Here is a 25,449-nt window from a genome sequence, read left to right on the forward strand (position 1 = left end):
GTGGGGAGAGGCATCAATATTGAACACTTGTCTTCTGGGATTGCCTTCATGTTGGCTTGTGCTCTCTGCCGTTGGCGATCACGATACATACACACCTGTGTCCACACGAACACACAGTATACATACACACCTGTGTGTACACGAACACACACAACATACACACCTGTGTCCACACGAACACACACCACATTCACACCACAGGAACGCACAGTATATACACACCTGTGTCCACACGAACACACACTACATATACACCTGTGTCCACACGAACGCACACTACATACACACCTGTGTCCACACGAACACACACTACATACACACCTGTGTCCACACGAACGCACACTACATACACACCTGTGTCCACACGAACACACAGTATATACACACCTGTATCTACATAAACACTACCTCCCCCAAACACACACAGACACTCAAGAATGTAGACTACGCAAAAGCAATTTTGTAGTCTACATGAACATGATGTGCTTAACAGGCAAGAGTTCAAATATGACCTGCCTGTCAAACAACACATATTCACACGCTAAAGTAATCACTTTCCTGACTGAAATATACTTTTATGTAGCCCACTTATAAAAAATACATTTATAATACAAATTTACCCACACGCATTCTGACGAAGACTGAACATCAACAGACATGAACAAATCCAGTCGATTAAGGCAGCGTCTGGGATGCTCTCGGACGTAGGTTCGAATCCTCGTCACTGCCCTTGTGGATTTGTTCATTTGATGCATCACGCTATTGTGATTTCTGGGTGTAATTAAGAGACATGCTGGAAGCATCAAGATTTTCTGCCAGTTGGATAGATATGCCTTACCATTCATCATTGTAGGTGACGGTTCACGCCACCTACACTCTCCCGGGTAACGTTGTGACGGCCGCTTGTCCTGGATGGTCATTATTACCCTTCCTGTGTCGAGCGACTCCGGTGGACGCAGCTGTCCCCCAATTACTGACCGTTTTACAGTCGTCGTTGCCAGATCTACACATTAAACACACACACTCAAGTCGCAACCTTGATGATCCAGGATACAAAATTGTTTTAAATCAAATCCCCAGAAAATCGTCAGATGTATATCTCCTTTCTATAATCCTTTCATTACCCATAATTGTACATATATGGTGAGTGTACATCAGGAGTACTTGCCCACTGGTACCTGACCCAACAGTCCACTCCAAGCTGGTCTAGAGGGGCCAACACAGCCCACTCTTCATGGTCTGCAATAGCGTCGTTTCAAGGGGGCATAACTGACGTTATCCTGCTGTGGGAGGGACGAGATAAACCCGAATTATATGTGAGATTCGCCAACGGCGAGTGAGAGAGTCGAGGAGCCCATCACTGCCCCTTGGATGGCCAGGATATGTCTATAGAATCTAGCATTAACTTGACCATTATCACACAAATGAGAAATATCTCTGTTTTGTGCTGATGACGGATGTCTCTCCTGGTTTATGACTTGTTGACGTTTGATGGGCGCCACTGCCAATCACTAACTTGATAATTGGTGCAAATATTTAACAGAATTATTATAAATTTTAGTGCAGCATACAGTCGCAGGTACCTTTGGCTCCTGTTAGCAGGCTAAAAACTTTCCCTTCCCATGGCTCATGACAACCTTAATCCAACAGTTTTACCTATAACACGACCTGCTAATCGGTTAATAACCAGTTAACTTAATTACTGCTGGGTGAATAGAGGCTGAGAGTTAAGGATTGGATCCCAGTCAATTCATCCTGGCAATGACTTGAACCCAAACCAAATCGGTGGCTAGACGAAGGCTAATATGTCACCCAGGACATGTGTCCATTTACAAACGTAGCCATATTTTTCATATGTTTTACAGTGCTATCTTTCTACATGTGAATTATTTATTGATTACTTGCATTTTTAACAGTCATGTAGTGACTTCAGCATCGACATTTTGACACCTTATTGACTCGTATGTAGTATATTATGATAATCGCCGCTGTCAGTCATGTTTAGGAAGTTCTGTCGTGAAGTTGGTGTGCCTGAGGCTTTGGTCCGCGTACGAATATTTATGAAAGAAACACCTCTTCCTACCATCATAACCAGCTTGTTTCATCACACAATTATAACCAATTTGTCATGCTACACCATCAAAACCAGTTTGTCTCACCACACCATTATAATCAACTTGACTAACCACGCCATCATAACCAACTATATGATCACCACCATCTTAATACCTAGCAATGAGACCTTCTGTTAATTAACTTCACCATGTGCTTCCCCCTCTCTCGCCCACCTGTCACCACCTGCAGCTGGTGAACTACGGGTCACGTGAGGGGCGAGAGATCAAGGTAGCGACGGTCCACAAGGGAGACACCACCCGCTCCTCTCTCCTGGTGCACAACGCCACCGTCTGGGACTCTGGCAGGTACTCCTGTAAGCCTTCAAATGCCCAGAAGATTTCCATCGACGTCCACGTACTCAAGAGTAAGATTACTGGAGAGATTATTGGTGCATAAACCAAGAAATGTTTTCTCTCTCTCTCTTTTTCTCTCTTTCTCTTTCTCCCTCTTTCTCTCTCTCTCATGGGCAAAAAGACTTTTGCTTATGATGTCTCAGTCGTAAGGTAAACACAGTCATCCAAGAAAAAGCTGAATAGATAATTCTAAGAATCTTGGTGCAAATACCCAACATGTTGTTCAAACAGTGGCAGTGGTTGTTGAAGTGTCCTTGTTGTAGCGTCCCCACTTGTAGTGATCACTGTAGTGTTCCGGCTGCAGTCAGTAGTGTCCAGGTTTTCATTTTCCAGTTCCATTTTACAGTATCCCTGGTGTATTATGTAGTATCTCTATTGCAGTGTCCTTGTTGTAGCTTGTAGTGTTCCCTGTTGTAGCTTGTAGTGTTCCCTGTTGTAGCTTGTAGTGTCCTCTGCTGTAGTTTGTAATGTTCCAGTTGTATCGATTTGATAATATATCAGGACGGAGCGAAACGTCGTCATCTTTTAGTGTGTGGTTTGGTCAACGTCCCTGCTGAAGTCTGTAATGTCCTTGGTGTAGTCTATAATGTCCTTGTTGTAATGTGTAGTGTCCCTTGCTGTAGTTTGTAATGTCCACGTTTGTAGTTTAAATTGTCCCTGCTGTAGTTATCTGTTATAGATTGTAGTGTCTCCGTTTCTGTGTGACTGTTGTTGTGGTCCCTCCCTGTTGCTGTTGCAACAACTAGTATCATAGTTGCAAAGTGAACGAAAGCTATAATACCTGCTTTAATTGATATACTATAATTGATATACTATAATATTTAATTGATTTAATATAATTGTAGAAGATGGATTTTCTGTAGTTATTTTCAGTTACAGCCATCAGACTCAATATATTTTATATTTTTATATATTAGTCAGGGGCAATTTTTCAGAATTTTATTATATTATATATATATATATATATATATATATATATATATATATATATATATATATATACATGTTTGGTGTTGACAACGGCTTTAATCAGGCCGAAACGTTCACTTCCTTTCACACTTCTCTGTGAATTTTCCACATAAAAATGATGTGTTTTGTGATCGTCAATTGCATATATATACGTAATTCAATTTGTTTTTTTTACTCATCAAATGGTAAAAACCGGAGTAGCTGCCAGATTTATCCATAAACTCCTCCAGTAAGCTGACTTCTACAAAAATACATAGAAACAACACTTTTGACAAAATCTGAGATATTAATTTTTTTATTTTAACTTAGCAGCCTGCTTAACTATATGTATATATATGTGTGTGTTTGTGTGTGTGTGTGTGTGTGTGTGTGTGTGTGTGTGTGTGTGTGTGTGTGTGTGTGTGTGTGTGTGTATGTGTGTGTGTGTGTGTGTGTATGTGTGTGTGTGTGTGTGTGTATGTGTGTGTGCGTGTGTGTGTGTGTGTGTGTATGTGTGTGTGTATGTGTGTGTGTGTGTGTGTGTGTGTGTGTGTGTGTGTGTGTATGTGTGTGTGTATGTGTGTGTGTGTGTGTGTGTGTGTGTGTGTACACTGTCAGAACTTATCATGACTTGAATTCTTCTTCCTGAATGTTTACATTTCCCACTACAAACCAGGTGTATGCTTTTGAATAATTTTGTTCTTATTTCAGAAACAATAATGAACTGTTTCGTTTCTGTATTACACATATATGCCATAGTTTTAAGAAAAGCATGGCCAGGTGTGAGATAACTTATTACCAAATTTCAGCATCATTTAAAATCCATTTTTTGAGGGAAGCAATTTTGAGTAATAATAAACAAAATTATGAATGGCATTCAGTAAATTCGGATTCTACACATCCATAATGTCACATGTCAATAAAATATTTACTTCGACTCAAAATCACACCTGATTATACGAAACACACAGAAATTACAATTGTGTGATGCATCAAATGAACAAATCCACAAGGGCCGTGACGAGGATTTGAACCTGCGTCCAGGAGAGAGATTAAGGCAGCGTCTGGGATGCTCTCCGACGCAGGTTCGAATCCTCGTCACGGCCCTTGTGGATTTCTTGATTATACGTAACTTTCATGCACTGAAGATAATGATAAAACCCCACTGACGTTCCTCCTGCAGGCGAGACACCCGCAGCCATGCAAACCACGACCAGCAGCGCCCCTCCAGCCGCCGCCAGCCACCTCCTATCACAGGTCTTTGTCACCGCCTTCTGTGTCCTCGCCGCCGCCGCCCACACGCCCGACGTCGCATCATTGCTTATCTTCATCTCCTCGGGCCGCCCGTTCCCCCTTTTCACTCTGTTTACCAACAGATAAGGAGACAGGGACCCCCCCTCTCTCTCTCGCCTTGTCTGTGGTTGAGTACACGCCTCTTAGATCTCTGGAGAAGAGGCAGAAATGGGAGGGCGCTGTGGCTGTGTAATGCCTCATATAGAGATACAGGAGTGCTCACTCCTCGCTACACACACACGCTCAACTGTGTCATTAGTTAGGTGTATATCCAGTTAGAGTTCAGGTATCACTGAACTTCTCAGTCACGTGTTTGTGTAAAAACAACAAACCAACAGATGTATTATTATAAAATTGTATAAATAAATTTATATGTATATATTAAATACTGCCTCAGCCATGAGCCAGTGTATGTTGACAATCTGGTTGGCTAAGGTTCCGTGTGTCTACCTTCCTTATGTTTTAGGTCGCTTGTTTCCACACCAATTATGTCTTGCAGTTTGTTGATTTGCTATCATCAGGCGTTGAGTATATTCTCACCACGCACCCTCCCCCTCCCCCCTCCCTTCCATCCCACCACCTAACATGGGATAGACCAACACATTTGTATACTGGCTGGTTCCCCCTCACCCAACACGGGAGACATCTCCCGTCACGCAGGGTGCAGTCGCACCTCCACAGATCTCCAGTATCATCTATTGATACTGCTAATGCCTCAAAAGGGCCACCATTTACGGGCTATTCATGCCCGTGCCGCCTTTTGGGTGGCTTAATCTTTATCAATCTATCACTTCACCCAACCAATCGGCCTCGCTTCTTGCAGGTCGTCGCTCGATCCCCCGATGGTCCAAGGAGCTGGGGGGGCACCGTTCCTTTCCTCCGCCCTCTGCTCGTCTTCATAGCCCTTCTAAGTGTTATATAATCACTCTGGCTTCTTGTTTTATCCTCATTCATACCTTATGTTAACTCCTGTTGCTGTCTGTCGGTGTTCCACTTTGTGAGTCTACCTGGATGGTTTACCTGACAGCGGATCGAAGGAACTGACACAGGAATTAAATTGAGTGTCAGTTCTAACGTCAGCGGAGAAGGGAAACCAAGTGACCATTAGCTGCTGTATGCGAACCATTTATTAATATAAAGCAAAATTGAAGCAACATTCATACAGGCAGGAGAAAGTTTTCACAAAACAAAAACACACACACACACACACACACACACACACACACACACACACACACACAGGGGGGGTTGGAACTTTCACATTACACAAAGCCAGGAGGAAAGTTTAAACACTCACAAAGAGAGGGAAAGCTTGCACAGCACATAGAGTAGGGGAGAGTTTACACTACACATACACAGGGCATGGGAGAGTTTACACATCACATACACAGGGCAGGGGAAAGTTTACAGAGCACACAATGAAAAATGTGCACAACATAGAGTCAAGGTAAGTTTACACAACACACAATGAGAAATGTACACAACATAGAGTCAAGGTAAGTTTACACAACACACAATGAGAAATGTACACAACATAGAGTCAAGGTAAGTTTACACAACACACAATGAGAAATGTACACAACATAGAGTCAAGGAAAGTTTGCACAACACACACATACGCAGGAAAAGATAATTATTACATTTACCTATTGCTAGATAATACTTTTAAATTTTTAAATTACTTACTTTTAAATTAATTATTTTTATTTTATAAAAATTAAGTATTTTAAAGTATACTTTTAAATTATTTGATTTCATTCCCATCAATATTGATGTTTTCTATAATTTAATAACATTTATAGATTCACATTACGCACCAAATATTTTGAATAGCATTGCAAAGTCTTCATAAATTATTTAATAACGAAAACCCCTGAAGTGAGACTTATTGTGGGAGGAATTACATCTTCGTCTCAGGCCTCAGTAATTTAATTCAGGCCTATTTACCTCAGTAAATAGATGAACAGTTTCAAAATAAACAGCACCAACATTTCACTTGTTCACCCTTGATATATGGTTTAAAATTCGTAGATTTAGCTAGCTGTATCCTGTCGACCAAAACATCCCACAACGGAGGTCATTTCACTACGTAGTTCGATCATTTGTAAGGGCCAATCTTAGTTCGTGGTTGACAAGACGGGTCAAATGTCGTGGTGTCAAGAAGCGAAGGTGTGCAACTTGCAAAGGTTAAGTGGTCAAAGTGTGAGAGTGAGCTGTCTAATTTCTTCAAACTCTGCAATCTCTCACTTTCTTAACTTTACGATTCGAAAATGATGTATCAAAGTCATCAGTACGGGACTATACTCTGAAGTCTGACATACAGGCTATGGTCGCGTTAGTTGAAAATTCACAACTTGTCGCTATATATTTGTAAACTAATTGTTTGTCTGTATTTTGAACATGTTGCATGTAGTGATATTTTCCCATTATAAAATGATAACTATTAACTTTTTATCGAGAACTTTAACTTAAAAATCAATATTTATCTGCATATAGAAGAAAATGTTCTATTTTACATTACTAGAAGGTCAAACATGTTTTTCAAATATTTGAAATGTTTATTATCACCAAAAAGTATAAATGTGATTTAGCCATTAGACAACGGTCAAATAATGACTAAATACAGTAAATCCAATTTTAAACTGCCAATGTTATAATATTAGAATCGTGATCTCACGAAAAAATATAATTAATCGCAGTGAGTTGTGCAAATATTTACAAAAATGTAAGAATGAATGAATTATCAGGGGACAGCCCCTAGCCATTACGACTATACAGCACTGAGAAGGGATCAGGATAAGGATTTGTGATAGGACTGGGGAAAGGACTGGTGTCCAACCGCTTGGACGGTCGGGGATTGAGCGCCGACCTGCATGAAGCGAGACCGTTGCTCTACCGTCCAGCCCAATAACTGGGCTGGACAGCCCAATGTAAGAAGATAAACATTGTGATGTACGGGTAACCAGTGAACAACGTGACGTTAGCCAGCGGGCACAGTACCCAAGAGTAACGACAATCCAACGTTATTCAATGTTGAATTAACGCTGGTAACGGTGACTGGACGTTGAGCCAAGTAACTGTTTAATATTGTCCTACTCGGTAGGAATTTATACCCTGAACAAACCACAGCTAAAATTATTGTCTTGCCTAATAGCTAGAACTGCACTACTTGGGCTAGTAAATAAGGTCCTATTTGCTTAATAGCCAGAGCGATTTTGGTTATTTTAAAATATTTCTTTACAAAATCGATTCATTCCAGTCACTGTTAATATATTAGGAACATTAATTATTGACTTATTCGGTTAGGTAACGTTAAGTAAGGTTCGCTAGCTCAAATTTTTGTTAGTTTTACTAAAAACAAATCGTTATCATATATAATACAGCATAACCATCAGCCTCCCGTATTAAAAAATATTTGAAAACTTTAATATTTATGGAAAATTCAATAATTTTTAGAATAATAATGCAACACTCAGCCATATTTCAGCAAGTTTTAGAAACAAAAATGAATTGGAAGCTGAATTTCTTCCAGTGCTATCAAGGTCAGGTAATTTGAGTTGCAGAACAATTTTCATGGTTCGCATCCCTCCACACTACCTGTTTCTAAAGAAATTACGACAATTTCAGTTTGTTCTTAAATTTTACCTTAAAGCACTCCCGTTAAATGTAACCTCGATTGACATAATACAGCTTGAAAGAAGAGTCAGAATGTCTACGTTACCTGAGTGTTAGTTTTGGTTGAAAGAGGTTGGGTTGAGTTTGCGTTAGATTCAGTTGGGTTGAATCTGACGATAGTGTTTTGATTCGCGATATTCTGAAATGCGGTTGTGTTGAAAGCAGTAGTGGCCAGCGTCACACACCGAGGGGATAACATGGGATGACTTACTACCCCGGGTGTTGGGTACTACTACAGGTGTTGAAACACCTCCAGAAGCATTGAAACACTGCCCTAGACCCAGAAACACTACCACAGATGCACAAACATTACCACAGGTGTTGAAATACTACCACGGGTGTTGAAACACTAATGCATGTGTTGAAACACTACCAAATAGTACCGAGAGAGAGTAGTTCTTTAGAACGTACTTCATCGGGTCTAAGAAAGTGTAGTTAAGACCAGCCAGAAAATACGGTCCCATACAGACGCAAGTTCCCATTCTCACACTTTTTGTGTGGTCTGGTCAACTCCAAAAGTAATCATCCGTAAGAGTGAGCACGTCCAGCTTCTTGAGACCACAAAGAACAATAGAGACCATCACCTCCAGGCGATCATCTTATTACATACTTCTCATTATTTCAAGTAGATCATCATGCCTGATAATTTCCATCACCACAGTGAAGTCCAACATAACAGCTCCCATCACCCATAGATGAATATGACAGTTCCCATCACCCGTAAGGAGATGAACATGACAGCTCCCATCACCCGTAAGGAGATGAACATGACAGCTCCCTTCACCCATAGAGAGATGAATATGACAGTTCCCATCACCCGTAAAGTGATGAACATGACAGCTCCCATCACCCGTAAGGTGATGAACATGACAGCTCCCATCACCCGTAAGGTGATGAACATGACAGCTCCCATCATCCGTAAGGTGATGAACATGTTCCCATCACCTCCGGTCTGACCAACATAGCTGACAGTTCCCATCACATTCGTCAAGGCTGTTACCTCCATCTCTGGGGTGTATGAGGACGCTCCCTGTAATTACCAGAACATAAAATGTTTTCCCTGGTAGTGCTTGAACCTGATGGCATCGTGTGTCGAGGGTAGTTAACGCTCACATATCTCCCGCCCTCATGCCCAGCTTATGTTAGTCACCGCTCGGGTTTCCGAGCGGTGTTCCGAGCCCTGAAATACTCACGTTCGACTTTTTACGATATTGGATCAGCACAGTGAGCCAGGGCAACAGATCAGCGCTACGGATCAGCACAGTGAGCCAGGGCAACAGATCAGCACTACTGTTCAGCACAGTGAGCCAGGGCAACAGATCAGCACTACGGATCAGCACAGTGAACCAGGGCAACAGATCAGCACCACGGATCAGCACAGTGAACCAGGGCAACATATCAGCACTACGGATCAGCACAGTGAACCAGGGCAACAGATCAGCACCACGGATCAGCACAGTGAACCAGGGCAACAGATCAGCACTACGGATCAGCACAGTGAACCAGGGCAACAGATCAGCACCACGGATCAGCACAGTGAACCAGGGCAACAGATCAGCACAGTGAGCCAGGGCAACAGATCAGCACTACGGATCAGCACAGTGAACCAGGGCAACAGATCAGCACCACGGATCAGCACAGTGAACCAGGGCAACAGATCAGCACTACGGATCAGCACAGTGAACCAGGGCAACAGATCAGCACCACGGATCAGCACAGTGAACCAGGGCAACAGATCAGCACCACGGATCAGCACAGTGAGCCAGGGCAACAGATCAGCACTACGGATCAGCACAGTGAACCAGGGCAACAGATCAGCACCACGGATCAGCACAGTGAACCAGGGCAACATATCAGCACTACGGATCAGCACAGTGAACCAGGGCAACAGATCAGCACCACGGATCAGCACAGTGAACCAGGGCAACAGATCAGCACTACGGATCAGCACAGTGAACCAGGGCAACAGATCAGCACCACGGATCAGCACAGTGAACCAGGGCAACAGATCAGCACAGTGAGCCAGGGCAACAGATCAGCACCACGGATCAGCACAGTGAGCCAGGGCAACAGATCAGCACTACGGATCAGCACAGTGAACCAGGGCAACAGATCAGCACCACGGATCAGCACAGTGAACCAGGGCAACAGATCAGCACTACGGATCAGCACAGTGAACCAGGGCAACAGATCAGCACCACGGATCAGCACAGTGAACCAGGGCAACAGATCAGCACCACGGATCAGCACAGTGAGCCAGGGCAACAGATCAGCACTACGGATCAGCACAGTGAACCAGGGCAACAGATCAGCACCACGGATCAGCACAGTGAACCAGGGCAACAGATCAGCACTACGGATCAGCACAGTGAACCAGGGCAACAGATCAGCACCACGGATCAGCACAGTGAACCAGGGCAACAGATCAGCACAGTGAGCCAGGGCAACAGATCAGCACTACGGATCAGCACAGTGAGCCAGGGCAACAGATCAGCACCACGGATCAGCACAGTGAGCCAGGGCAACAGATCAGCACCACGGATCAGCACAGTGAGCCAGGGCAACAGATCAGCGCTACGGATCAGCACAGTGAGCCAGGGCAACAGATCAGCACCACGGATCAGCACAGTGAGCCAGGGCAACAGATCAGCACCACGGATCAGCACAGTGAGCCAGGGCAACAGATCAGCACTACGGATCAGCACAGTGAACCAGGGCAACAGATCAGCACCACGGATCAGCACAGTGAGCCAGGGCAACAGATCAGCACCACGGATCAGCACAGTGAGCCAGGGCAACAGATCAGCACCACGGATCACCATACTTCATCAACAACACGAAGGAAATAATTAGAAGAGAAGGCACTAAACCAGTATGACTGGTAAGGAACATATGGACAAAAAACAGGAGATGAGAACGGAGTGACAGAACGATGGCCCAACCCTTTCGACCAGAGTTCGAAGCGATTGAGGACCGTTCTTTGCATGGCTGGAGATCGGAGATCGAACTCCAGCCATGCAAAGAAACGAGATCATCGCTCTACAGATTAGTCCAAGTGAATGGACCTGTGAATTGAAGCAGCAATGCTACATCTTCAGCTGAGTTTCATGATATCAGCTGGTGACATTAGTGAACCCACGCTCCTGATCTGTGTGGTATGTTCACTTGACGACATTTCGACATTATTCGACGTCATTACTTGACGTCGTAATATAATTTCACCTGTAAAAGGATCCTTAAAATGCAAAATGTTAAGAATATCTTGTAATGAGACCATGTTCACTCTGTACTACAGAATCTAAAGGGCCATCAAAAATTTTTAAGTGGAGAAAAAATCTTGGCTATTAGAGTAGAAGGCGGTGCAGGTGGTGGTCACAGGGTCCAGGACCCCCCACCTGCAGGAGATGGAAGTAGTCACAGGGACCAGGACCCCCACCTGCAAGTGGAGGAAGTAGTCACAGGGACGAGGACTCCACCTGCAAGTGGAGGAAGTAGTCACAGGGACGAGGACCCCCACCTGCAGGTGGTGGAAGTAGTCACAGGGACGAGGACCCCCGCCTGCAGGTGGTGGAAGTAGTCACAGGGACGAGGACCTCCACCTGCAAGTGGAGGAAGTAGTTACAGGGACGAGGACCCCCACCTGCAGGTGGTGGAAGTAGTCACAGGGACGAGGACCTCCAGCGCCACCACCAGTATCGACCAGGTAATAAGCCGCTGCCACTGTCCACAACCTCGACCCGCAGACACAACACCTCGCGTCCACTCACGTCCCAGGTATAAAACGTTGGCAATATTCTGGCAGACAAAAATGTAACGTGTTGCAAATTGACAAAATACGAAGTTTTGCTTAATATGAAACGCTGCAAGTTTAGAAAATCACATAAACACAGTATAGACAAAATTAAAACAGAATATTACACAAATTTAAAAACACATCGCAAAAAAATAGAGGCAACATGTAAACAAACACGGAACTCCAAACAAACCCAAACACCAAGACATATTCTGTGTTATTTCTTCTCATGAATCTATGCCCACTAAGCATATCAAACTTATATACTTATATTTAACATACCCAATTTTCACATATTTCAGAATTTTTCTAAAAAATTCCCCACAGGGATGTTATGTTGACTTGACCCCAGGGGTATATTGTCACGCCCCCGAATGCTTGCGACAAGCTCAGGCGGTCGACAGGTACTAACCTTCCCTCCGTCCACCCTCCCATTTATCCCCCCCCCCTGGCACTCTGGGATCCAGGCACTGGTTGGTTCATCTCATTTAATCTTCCAACTTTCTGGCTATTTTGGGGGGGGGACACAGTTGAGTGAATCCACTAACATTTTCTGTAAGTTCAGAGAAATTATGATGTCTTTATCCATTGAAAAAGGGAGACGTGTTATCGTTGATAAGCAATCTCTACTACATCATAAATATTATGTGAGATAAATTGTTAAGTATTAAATATTCATATAAAATCAAATTAATTCCCATGGTTACAAAGATAATTTGAGGTCAATTTGGTTTTCTTGCATACTTGATTGTGACTTACTTGAAATTATCATCCTATCAATAGTTGTTCACTGGTATTCACGAACCCAAGAAATAGCAAAGAATGAACACACTAGGATGGTTTAACCAGTGATTCCTGAAGTACAATGACGACCAAGTGTGAGCAGACTATATAGGCTTATGTAACGAACGTTTAAACATTTGAAACGCTAATCGCCAAATTTATATTTAACGCAATGCGTTGCTATACAAGTCAATGGTAACGTTCAGTGGCTAAACCTAACCTAAACCTTCTGAAACTCGCCTAACGTAAAACGCTCTTAACCTCACCTAATATAAGCTAATCTTGCCTAAACTTTCTTAATCTCTCCAATTTTATCCCAACCTCATCTAAACTTGCCTAACTTCAACTGACCTAACGTAACCTACTCAAGCTTTACTTGTAAACCATAACGTTGTATCCACAACTATTCATATTTCCTTCGGTTGTATAAAACAAAAATCATAATTATTTAGGCCTAAAATAGGTCTACGCTTGGCCTGGGATGCATGAAACACAGATTGTATAGTAATCACTTAATGAACCACGAGAGAGTATTCTGAAACAGGTGAACAATGTCATGTGTAATGGTCTAATTGCACTGATCAGACCTTGAAAACATAGCCTAAGGTGTCTGTCTCTCCAGACATGCTCTACCCCCTACTTTATGCTTATCAGTTGACTGAAATCCTTGATTGTTTCTATCGTCTAAATGCATGTTTATAAGAGACCTAACTGAGCTACATATTTTATCCCGTCTTTCCTTTGCAGTAAAAATAAATATTTCTTTACGAGTTCAAAAGTATAGCGCCTAACTCTTCCATTTTAAGGGTAAGAATGTTCAGTGTATTAAATTGATGTATAGTATAACAACACTGACGCGATGGTCAGTCTTGTGTGAGACTTTATGCAGTGTACAAAGAGATAACTGTAAACAAAAAGTCTAGTTTCTTATGTATATAGAAAAGGTAAAGGCATCTATGTCAAGTATCTATAAACTCTGATACACTGAAAACTTCATAAACACACACACACACACACACACACACACACACACACACACACACATTATATATATATATATATATATATATATATATATATATATATATATATATATATATATATATATATATATAACAACAGAAAACTCCTCATCCCTGAAGAATTCGAACCCAGACAGTCAGGGGCTCCATGCACCTTGGCGTGTTCAGTACTTTCAACCTAGGCCACAACGAGGGTTAAAAGAATTGGAAGTTGTCAGACCCTTAGCCCAGTTCCCAACAGTTCTCGGTGATCTTTTTGGGCACAAATATTTCATCTCATATATATATATATATATATATATATATATATATATATATATATATATATATATATATATATATATATATATATATATATATATAATCGCACTCCCTCCCAGTAAAGGAGAGTGATGAGAGGCAGTAATAGTGTTGATGTATACATATGATAAATCTTTCTTAGTATCTTACCCCACTTATATTTTTCAGAGATCAGAGAATGTTCGTTCAAAAATATATATATATATGAAAAGTATATAGAATGTGAAGGATTGAAAAACTACAGCTTCCATTTGAGCGGGTGACTCAATTGTACAGGTTACCACTGAGCTATATATTGCTGCAAATGTAATTTTAGATTTTATACGAAAATGCTTTGAAATGTTTAAGAGAAAATACCGTCATATTTGCCCTCCAATATGAGTGCAATGTATTCTCAAGACATTAAATATTATATATATATATATATATATATATATATATATATATATATATATATATATATATATATATATATATATATATATATACCTGTTATGTTGATGATGTACCTGTGTTTATGTGTTGTGAGTATAACTATCATGACCTCCTGGTCATGATAGGTGTCACGTTATGTATCCCATAGTGCCCATCATGGCTTCGGGCATAGCAAGTGCCACTCCTAGTGCCACCATGTGTTATTCTTCCTGTGAGGGGTATGTGTCACTCCTACTGAGGGTATGTGTGTTACTCCTTATGCGGGTACGTGTCACTCCCTGTGCGGTCATGTGTCATTGCAAATATGTGTAAATCACAAAAAACATAACACTTTTTGTCATTGTAAATGTTTAACACATGGATCGTACATTGTGGTGACTTACAAGCTCACTGTAATTTACTGCCACAATACTGAACAATGGCAAAACAGAAGAAAAAAAAGTATCACGGTCCATTTATATTTTACAATGAGAACTATTTCAGTGTCATTCTGAATCCTATTTTGTTTTTAATAGAATGAAAAATTAGGCATAAGGAAGAGTTTACATGTATATATTGTATTGAATATTTCGATAGCCACTGTAAATTTTCACACTAAGCAAAATAAAGACGAGAGTTAGAAAGGGAACGGTAAACTTGTTTCATTAACCCGCAATCTTGACCCTGTTTTCTTAACTTCGCAAGTAAACTATGACTCTTCAGCTACACTGAAAACTACGACTCTTATTACGACTCTTACGTGGAGACATTATTCCACGTGTAAAGGTTGTCGCATCAGGTATGTTTTCCTGCACCACAACGGGATGAAATGCACTGACCTTTTCTGGAAATCTAAATTATTATTAACCAGACACGCGCGCCCACAGGCTGCCTCTATTTTGGTATTTAGGGGCATAAACATGCTTATGGTAAATGATAAATAACAAAAGATGAATTAATTCGTTTCAAGACGTCGATACGCCATAAGACTCTTTGGACCAAGCTGGGTCGGTCTCACTGACCCTTGTCTCTGACACAAACAGAAAACTCGAGCAAGGCCAGAATTATAAAGGAGGAAAACGTAATTATAGCAGCAAAGGTGCCAGGTGGAGCTAGAGTAAACCTCGTTGAGTGGTGGCTGAGTCTTGCCAAAGGTGAAGTTGTTACGTGTGGTTCCCAATGTCGAGGACAGAGAGCCTCTGTCCAACGTCCCCTAGAGCGTCTGACCTTCACCGGTGTGCTGCCCTCAATGGTCACCCAAGTACCGCGATCTATTTACTGCCTGGAGAAACAAAGGTATCGAGTGTAAGGACATGTACCTGGTTCCTCGCCCTACTTGGGAATAGAACTCTGGTCCAAGCGGTTGTGAGCCCACTACGCTAACGGTGGTTTTAACAAAATAAGATCGTCCTAGATATCCAAATGTCAATTAAGTCAGAATATTACATTTTTAAGAATACTAACAAATAATTATTTACTAGAATCAAACTTGTCTTTAAATGAGTACGTAAATTATACATATATATATATATATATATATATATATATATATATATATATATATATATATATATATATATATATATATATATATATATAAAAGAGATGAAAATTCTCAAATTCACAAGGTTGTTAAAAAGAGCAAGATGAAAAGTATAAATCCTAAACTTGAAACATTACTGCACTTGCAGTAAATACTCTCAATCTCTTTTATGGAGTAAGTGGAGAGCGTAATTATACTGAACTTAACGCGTCCAGACTGTCTCCTAAAACCTTATGGTCAAGACTATCTCTTAATCCTACTTGGTTCAGATTATCATTGGTATCAACCAAGTCTACATTAATTGATGATCTGTCTAAAGTTCTTGACGTAGACTCCTCCTGGACTTACCTGGCTCAAATCTTCCAGATCCAAACTACCTACAGAGCCTTCCAGATCGTTCCAGACGTTCTACCTACATAACTTTCCACACTTAAACTACATAGAAAACCTTTCCTTTCAGGCACAGATTATTACTCCTGAACGACCATATCAGATGCTATCTACTCCTGAACGACCGTACCATATACAGTCCATTTAAAAAACCAATGGGGTCGACCATTCGGGCTCAAACTACCATCTGAACCTAAGGGCACCAGAATATCTCGAGAAAATACTTGATCATATGTACGTCGAAGGCCTGCCATCAATCTCCATGGCTCATGGTGACCCTGTTGCTAGTGCTGGCCAAGTATCCCTGAGCAACGATGTAGGGGAAAGCTTACACCGAGATCGCATATATTACTTTCCTTTACCTGGAATGAAATTAATCCTATCGAGGGAGCAATGTATTTGAAATAAGGTACTTGGCTGTCTGTAATTATTAAGACTACAAGCAATGATTAGAACAAGTCATTATGTTATTGCAAGAAGTACTTCCCTTCCTCCATGATGGCAGCCGGCCTCAAGTTCTCTTCCTTCCGGAAAGGGGTCGTTCAAGCACATTCTGTCCATGGAGGACAGAAGAAAATGTATATATGCTGGTTAGCATTGTAAATGTGTGGCCACGTCTGTGGTAGAAACTAATAATTATATAAACAAGCACATTCTTAATATATATGACTGGTGTTCGCTTTGGACAGTACGTAACAGTATTTTCCCTGTCACTCGACGAAGAGTTGATCAGATTTAGAATTCCCGGCAGGTTTGAGCCGCCACTCTGGCTCTGGGCCCGAGAGACCCCATTCTTGCAGCCAGAAATTTTACCTCAAGTTCCTCCAGGGAATTAATTTAGGTTTTTGTAACAGGAAAGGAAAGCTGTCTCTATATCTGGATTTTGTTAACACTCCGAATTTTGTTATTCTTTGTACCCTACTTACGAGTCATTGTGATCCTGTTTCCTGTTTTCGTAGGTGGGATCATGTCAGGTGGCTTGGGGTCAGTGGGGTCAGTGGGGGCTGGTGGCTTGGGGTCAGTGGGGTCAGTAGGGGCTGGTGGCTTGGGGTCAGTGGGGGCTGGTGGCTTGGGGTCAGTGGGGTCAGTGGGGGCTGGTGGCTTGGGGTCAGTGGGGTCAGTAGGGGCTGGTGGCTTGGGGTCAGTGGGGTCAGTAGGGGCTGGTGGCTTGGGGTCAGTGGGGGCTGGTGGCTTGGGGTCAGTAGGGGCTGGTGGCTTGGGGTCAGTGGGGTCAGTAGGGGCTAGTGGCTTGGGGTCAGTAGGGGCTAGTGGCTTGGGGTCAGTAGGAGTTGGTGGCTTGGGGTCAGTGGGGTCAGTAGGGGCTGGTGGCTTGGGGCCAGTGGGGTCAGTAGGGGCTGGTGGCTTGGGGTCAGTGGGGTCTGGTGGGGTGGGGTCAGTGAAGTCAGGTACATTGAGGTTAGTAACGAGGTGAATGAGGTGCATTTGGTTAATTCTGGCTTAATCTTTTAAAGTGTCAATTAATTGCTCGCCTTTTATAGTTCCCAGTGAAGGATGTACGATATTAACAAATCATGAAAGAATCAGTTATGTATTGCCGCTCGTGTTCAATGACCTGGTGTCTCCATATTCTAAAAGCTTGGAGAAGGAATCCAATCACCAAGGTTCATTTTCTCCAAATATTTAATGAAAGTGCAAATAAATGAGGTTAGTTTTCTGAAGACTTTAACAGTACTCAATATTCTTCAAAATAATGAAGATTCCAAGTCTCAAATTGATTCCTTCTGCTACCAGAAGACTGATTGATGAAGATTAAGCCACCCAAGAGGTGGCACGGTCATGAATATCCCGTAATGTCGCTATTAGAAGGACGTATGTATTATTATTTACAGAATTCAACCACTTTCTCGAGTCACGTGCAAGGATGACGTGCAGGCGTGGCATGGACCAAGAGCAAAATTGCTCTTGCCTCCTGGAGCTTCTCTGATAAAATGTTGCATCACTACTTTTAATTTATCGTCTCTGCCGCGTCGTTCTCGTCTTGAACGTCACGTTCTCGCTGCATCCCGGAGTAACGTTACGTCAGGCTGAGGAACACAGTCTCGGCTGCACCCTTCTGACATGAGAGATGTTGCCGCTTCCTCCCCGAACTTAAGTCAGACGACATACTTATCAGGCGCCTGTGGCTGACATCTAATTTATATCTTGTTTGCATTTCTCCCTGCGGCACCTTTCCTCCTATCTCTCTGACCCAGCTGAGATTCACTAGGCTCCCGTTAGAATAATCTTTGACCTAGCTGTTAGTTCACTAGGCTCCAGGTAGAATAGCCTTTGGCCTAGCTGTTTGTTCACTAGGCTCCAGGTAGAATAGCCTTTGACCCAGCTGTTTGTTCCCTAGGCTCCAGGTAGAATAACCTTTGACCCAGCTGTTTGTTCACTAGGAACCTTAATACACATAAGGGGGACGAGGGGGACATACCTGGCGTGCAACAACATGGAACACACAATATTCTGATCAAAGGGTTCAAGGACTGTAACACCTGGTTGGGATAATTTAGTACGGTACTTGGGTCTCTATTAGCTCCAACTACCGGAGGATGGCTAGTGAGGTTTACCAGGCTGGACAGATCTTCCAGTGACATGCTCTGGAAACTATCTGATGACAGGTTGTACAAGAATAAGTTAATGACGGCCATCCCTAGAAGCAAACCTCCAGGGAATAATAATCCAGCTAATATTAGACCCCCATGTCGTAATGGGTCATCAAAATACACAGAACAATCAAGAACCACTGAACAATACAAAACACCTACTGAACAATGAAGAATAGACTGACAAACCCCATAATTTCCTGCCTACTTTTCACAATGAGGTCAGTGACACTCTTCCCTTCACATATGACACTGATCCAGATAATTGTGAATTAAATTAACTACTATATACCGTATATAAGTCGACGCCAGTAGAAATACCGAATGGTTAACAGCACTGACAATACAGTTTAAACAATACTATGATAATTCTTAAAGCCTCGTTCTGGTATGAAGAGGAAATGGCAGAGAATGACTTGGTAAAATACATCATGAACGGATTAGAGAAAAAATGGAACGATCAAGTGCATTGTGATCTATTGCATTCAAACATCAACCGAAAGTGATGACTACCAAACGTAATATAACCAGTCATCAACCAGAAATAAAAACTATGGCGTGAAACGTAATCAATTACAAGCAAACATCGACCAGAAGGTTGGATAACAATTCATCACGAAATCCACAAACACCAACGGTAATAAAGCAACGCAGAGGTCGAAACTCCCAGCTTCACCAGAGCACGAAACGACCCTATCTACACGGTGAAAAGTATTATTGTAAGCCGTTATGATTACTTTTAACACGGGACAAGTTTGCCTCTAATTACGGAACAGCGGCGCTCACCGCTTTAACCTGCTCGCGTGATGCAGATTGTGTGTGAGCGAAGCGTGTCGAGCAAGGCCTCTTATTGCCTCGACCTCTCCGTGCTGGCCACAACAGACTACCGTGCCTGTTCTTGGCCAAACGTGCACCCGTAGTCTTCCTTTTCAACTACTTACCTGTAATTTGAGTCATGCTACATAAGGGAAAGGAACTATTTTGACTTCTACCTGAGCCTAGGAACCTAATGAAGTATGGGTAGTAATTCACCTGGCACTCCAGGTCTGAGAGTGGAACAAAACACGCTATTGGTAAGGCAGCTCACTTGGCAGCTCACCCTGGCAGCTCACCCTGGCAGCTCACCCTGGCAGCTCACCTGGCAGCTCACCCTGGCAGCTCTCGCCTGCTCTCTGAAATACAACACGCCATGGGAAGGTCATCCCATCCTGGACACTCCTGGTCCTTTATAAAACAAAAACACTTTGGCACACCTGGAGCAGAAATTGACGAACACGGCTAGAACACCCTCCGCATAAGTTCGAACCCTCATTACGGCTCCAACAAATTTTCTCATCACACAATTGTTATGTATATGTATATACATGTATTCAATACTGTATCACATACCTGTATTACAAAAGTGAATTACACACCCATATCACATAAACCCCTGCACAATAATTTCATAAAATAAGTGCATAAATAAATACTGTAAACAACTAATTAATTACGAAGACTAATCACTAGTTACTGTTCATTAACCAAATTTACCTGGATAATGAGAGCCGTGACAATACGCTGGCCAGAATAATGCTTGCTAATTATAAAGTCAACAAGGTCGGTGCATCAGTAATATAACTGCTGGCCTCTTTTATGTTAGGAAAAGATAATTAGATTACATTATAAACATGTATAAGCTTTCATTACATTTACTCAGGGGTCAGATAATGGAATATAATTCATTGGATTAAGTGGACGGGAATTACATCAGGTTAAAAATATATTTAAATACTGCCTTATGTGTCCAATAATCGTATATAATCCCTCGTATGGCAAGCAGTTTTGTTCAGGAACACGTGTGTACTCACACAGTAGCGCCAGCACTCGCCACCATCTAATACACCAACACCGCAGGTGTAGATACATTGCCTCTGGGTGTATAGTTTAAATGGGATAAATGTTTACAGATAGGAAGGCTCATGGATTAATTACTAAGTACATAATAAAAAAACTACAAACTCCAATGTGTACGTAACGAATAAAGGAACTTACAGGACAGGCAAACACACACACACACACGCAGACGCACACACACACACACACACACACACACACACACACACACACACACACACACACACACACACACACACACACACACACACATACACACACAAGCCCGCAAATGCTAATCAGCTCCGTATAGCTGAATAGTTATAATCAGTTATAATCAACTATTTTAAAATCTAATTTAATATTCCTTAAATATTTCAGGAAACTCTCCCGGGGCCTGGATGAATAATATCATAAATAGGTTCGTCTTCTGAAGTAGAGGCTGGTATCACTAAGTTCCAGAGAAGAAAAACTAGTACAAGACACGTCTCGTCCACCATCCAAGGGAATTCTGCTTGCCAACAGTTTTGTAGAGTATATAAACGAAGAACTTCAAGATAAATTATTATATTAGGAATCAATTTAATTATTTTTTCAAGAATTATTAATAAAATGGAATTTTAAGACATAACTTAAAATACTGAAAAATACGTAATGATATGTTACTACAAAAATACGTCTGATTTCAAGCAAAAGTCTTAAAATGCTTTAAGACTTTCCGCTTGAATCACAGTGACGAATATTTCTGGCGCTGCTCGTCCCTCGACGTGACGTGCGAGGTTCCCATGTTGACATAACGAACTATACCATTCCATGAATTGGAAAACGGTAAAATGGCTGAGTGCAATAGAAATCAACTTGATATAACAGGCTCACCGCACACCATCTCCTCACCCTCAGATATAAGAGATATAACACTGCTCACTCCACACTATTTTCTCGTCACTGTCAACACCCTCCCCCAGCCCCCCACCATAAATATGTAACCCATATCTATAAAAAGATAATATATATATATATATATATATATATATATATATATATATATATATATATATATATATATATATATATATATATATATATATATATATCCATGAATGAAGGTCAGGGGCCAGATTCACGAAGTAGTTACGCAGGTACTTAGAAATGTGTACATCTTTCCTCAATCTTTGACGGCTTTGGTTATAATTATTAAACAGTTTACAAGCATGAAAACTTGCCAATCAACTGTTGTTATTGTTATAAACAGCCTCCTGGTGCTTCGGAGCTCATTAACTGTTAAATAATTTTAAACAAAGCCATCAAAGATTGAGAAAAGATGGACAGGTTCGTACGTTCTTGCGTAACTGCTTCGTGAATCTGGACCCAGATTCTTTACTGTCTTGTACTGGTTCTCTCTCTCTCGTGCTCTCAGCCGTTGCTTGCAGGTGGAACATGTGATCAGTGTACACACACACTGTCGTGTAATCAACATCTATGTATCGAAATCTCGTATAAGTCGGTTTCCGCCCAGATGTATGGAATTTTTCGTCCTTGTTGAACCTAAGTGCAGATGCCAGAATAGTTTATCGGAATCGAAATGTGGTTTCCGATACCGTAATGCAGAGTCCAGTTGATTTTCTCTTAGAGGTAAAATGAATATTATCCTATGAAAAGAATCAATCAGGATTCGTTTATGATTTTATTCTCTTAAAAACATCTTGTCATCTTTCAGTACGCCAACGAGAATATTATAATAGTATATTATTATTAGGTCATTTACAAGACACGGATTTAGTTCGGGTGTTTACCAGTCAACAAGAATCCCTGAGCTGTAGTCTATGTGATCCTCAACAAAATTCAAATTCCAAACTAATGCAACTATTTACAGGAATTTGCTGGCGGATCTATTTAGGTTAAATAAGTTGGTATTTTAAGCACAGTATTGTTGTCAAAATATCTAATTTAATAGACTTAATGAAATGCTATATATTTTGCTAAAATAAGTCTCACTGCTCTAATAATAAACTGTAAGTTCCTTAAGGCTGGACAACTGAACAGCCCAGGCACTCCAGATGGCAAGTCTCTTTGATTTTAGTGAAAATTTGAAAATTGTATTATTTTATTTGAAGATTTCTGGAAATGGGAGAATTGTCGAAACTAAGCTAAAGTGTTGTTGAAAGTAGCAATGACCCTTAGGAGACCAACCACTTGGACTGGACGTTAGAGCAGCGGTTTTGCGTCATGCAGGTCGGCGTTCAATTCCCGACCGTCCAAGTGGTTGGTCACCATTCCTTTCCTCCGTCCTATCCTAAATCCTTATCCCCCCATACACCTTCCAAATGCTATATAATCATAATGGCTTGATGCATTCTCCCTGATAATTACCTTACGTTTATCTTAGTGAAGATTGGGATGCTAGGAGCAGAATATCAGGATGCTGTACAGGTCACTATTCTGATACGACCTATATAGCTACTATGCCATTATGACCAACATGGCCACTAAGCCATGTGGCCAATATAGTCACTGCCTCATAATGACTAACACAAACACTCCACTACTTTGTCCACCCCGCTATCATGGCTCACAACATCACTGCTCAATCATAGCCCACATAACCACTACGCAATTGTGGCCAACATAACCACTGAAAATTAATGTCTTAAACCACCACATCACAATCAACATAACACACCCCTCCATCATGGCCGCCAACATAACCACCTTATCATCACAGCCAACATAACCACCCACCACCACGGCCAACATAACCACACATCATCATAGCCAACTGCACCATGGAGTTGTCAACAGAGCAGTATTGCCACCGTTTCAGAATCACTGCAAACGTCGATATCCTGACCTCTTTTTCCACTGCACAAAGTGAAGGATGCAAACGCCAGCCAACCTAATTGGCAAATGGGGAGAGAAGAGTGGAACATGTGTGCCTACAGGCACTCCAACTCTGCTACAGAGAATGGAACTTATGTGTCAACAGGTACTCTGCTCTTCCACAGAGCAGAATGGAATCATTGTTTCTACCTCGGTCGAGAGTCGAACCCGGGCTCTTAGGAATACGATCACCGAAAGCTGTCTGCTCAGCCGTGTGTGTGTGTGTGTGTGTGTGTGTGTGTGTGTGTGTGTGTGTCTATCAAAATGATAAATCCGAGTGGTTTCGTGATAATTATAATGGATATGAATTACCGTTCACATTAAGCTAGCAATAAATTCTGTGGGACGAGCTAGTAAACATCGAGTAGAGAGAATTTAATAAAATATGTGTAGCATAATGACAGGACTAAATCATAATTCCTTCTCTATTTACATAAAGATTTACTCCATCCAATTGATTGGATAAATTCAAATTAAAATACTACATTTAATTCAGTTATTAAAAAGTACTTAATTAGGTTTCGTTGTATTATTTAGTAGAGAAATTTTTATATTTGCATTTTTACAGAGGATTACATGGATTAGAGAGTTTCATATTTGGAGGATAGTATGGAATACTGTGAGGAACAGACACAAATGAAAACGATAGTTATATGGGTGTAAAACACTTGGGGAAGCAGTCTACTATGGGCTCACCATAGTCCGTGCTACTTGGAACTTTTTGTTCCAGGTAGCAAATCTTAAACAACAACAACATGGGAAAGAATATAAAGAACAGACTCAGGCACAGAAATAACAACGCCCCTAAAGATGTACTACACAATCCGACGAGCATTAGAAACGAACTAGACGAGTTAACTGCACATGTCTCTACAGAGTCAATAGATATTACGGGGCAAACGGAAACATGGAAATTGAATTGAAATTGAAATAAGTATATTGAGGTAAAATACACACAAAGGGATGAGTTAGCTCAAGCTATTCTCACTCCGTTCAGTACATCGTGTTAATACATACACAGACACACATCGCAAGCAATAAACATATTACCAAACATTCTGAGAGATAAACATATACATTTCCTGGAAACATGGAGGAATGTAGAAATCAGGAAACTGTTATCTGAATATGGGATAATGGGATCCAAATGATTTTATTCTCATAAGACAGACTTGACGATGATAGGGAGTAGCACAATATGAAAATGAAAAATAAAAGTGTAAAAACGGTATAAATGAGCATCACACAAACTATTTATAGTGAATGTTCAGTCATTATGTTCAGTCATTAGAGCCTTCAGAGCCTCGGGTATGCCTATTCCTTTATACAACTCGGTGTTCAAGAGGATATCCTAATAATACATACAGAATGTGTCAATGGGTTGTCATAACTCTTCACTCTAAATCGTTATCGTAACTCTCCACTCAAAAGTGCTGTTATAACTCTTCTCTCTGAGGCG

At 41.4% G+C, this 25,449-nt stretch overlaps 3 protein-coding genes across 3 annotated transcripts in view; 2 read left to right on the plus strand and 1 right to left on the minus strand.

Moving 5' to 3' along the window:
• LOC123759649 (fibroblast growth factor receptor 1) overlaps positions 1-9,752 on the plus strand; it is a 153,968-nt gene extending 144,216 nt beyond the window's left edge. The window contains exons 6-7 of the mRNA XM_045744848.2: positions 2,305-2,479; positions 4,600-9,752. Coding sequence (XP_045600804.1) covers positions 2,305-2,479; positions 4,600-4,796 — 372 coding nt within the window. The 3' untranslated portion in view covers positions 4,797-9,752. The remainder of the gene's footprint in view (positions 1-2,304; positions 2,480-4,599) is intronic.
• On the plus strand, positions 9,086-16,777 carry LOC123759801 (hornerin-like). Its single transcript, XM_069320413.1, has 5 exons — positions 9,086-9,307; positions 9,605-10,375; positions 10,476-11,168; positions 11,680-11,916; positions 16,700-16,777. The coding sequence occupies exons 1-5, from the start codon at positions 9,086-9,088 to the stop codon at positions 16,775-16,777; spliced, it is 2,001 nt and encodes a 666-aa protein (XP_069176514.1).
• Positions 16,778-17,547: 770 nt separating this feature from the next.
• Positions 17,548-18,072, minus strand: LOC138360921 (proteoglycan 4-like). The gene has a single exon (XM_069320423.1). It carries the CDS (start codon positions 18,070-18,072, stop codon positions 17,548-17,550), a length of 525 nt encoding a protein of 174 aa, XP_069176524.1.
• Positions 18,073-25,449: the final 7,377 nt, after the last annotated feature.

This window comes from Procambarus clarkii, chromosome 8, assembly GCF_040958095.1.
Source record: "Procambarus clarkii isolate CNS0578487 chromosome 8, FALCON_Pclarkii_2.0, whole genome shotgun sequence".
NCBI lineage: Eukaryota > Metazoa > Arthropoda > Malacostraca > Decapoda > Cambaridae > Procambarus > Procambarus clarkii.

What these genes read in the sequence shown, in the direction of transcription:
- LOC123759801 (XM_069320413.1), top strand. Translation starts at nt 9,086, where the DNA reads ATGACAGTTCCCATCACCCGTAAGGAGATGAACATGACAGCTCCCATC. An exon ending in CAGCTCCCATCATCCGTAAG is followed by an intron (nt 9,308 to 9,604) that starts GTGATGAACATG and finishes ATATTGGATCAG; the next exon opens with CACAGTGAGCCAGGGCAACA. An exon ending in CAGCACCACGGATCAGCACA is followed by an intron (nt 11,169 to 11,679) that starts GTGAGCCAGGGC and finishes TCTGTACTACAG; the next exon opens with AATCTAAAGGGCCATCAAAA.
- LOC138360921 (XM_069320423.1), bottom strand. Translation starts at nt 18,072, where the DNA reads ATGCACCTCATTCACCTCGTTACTAACCTCAATGTACCTGACTTCACT.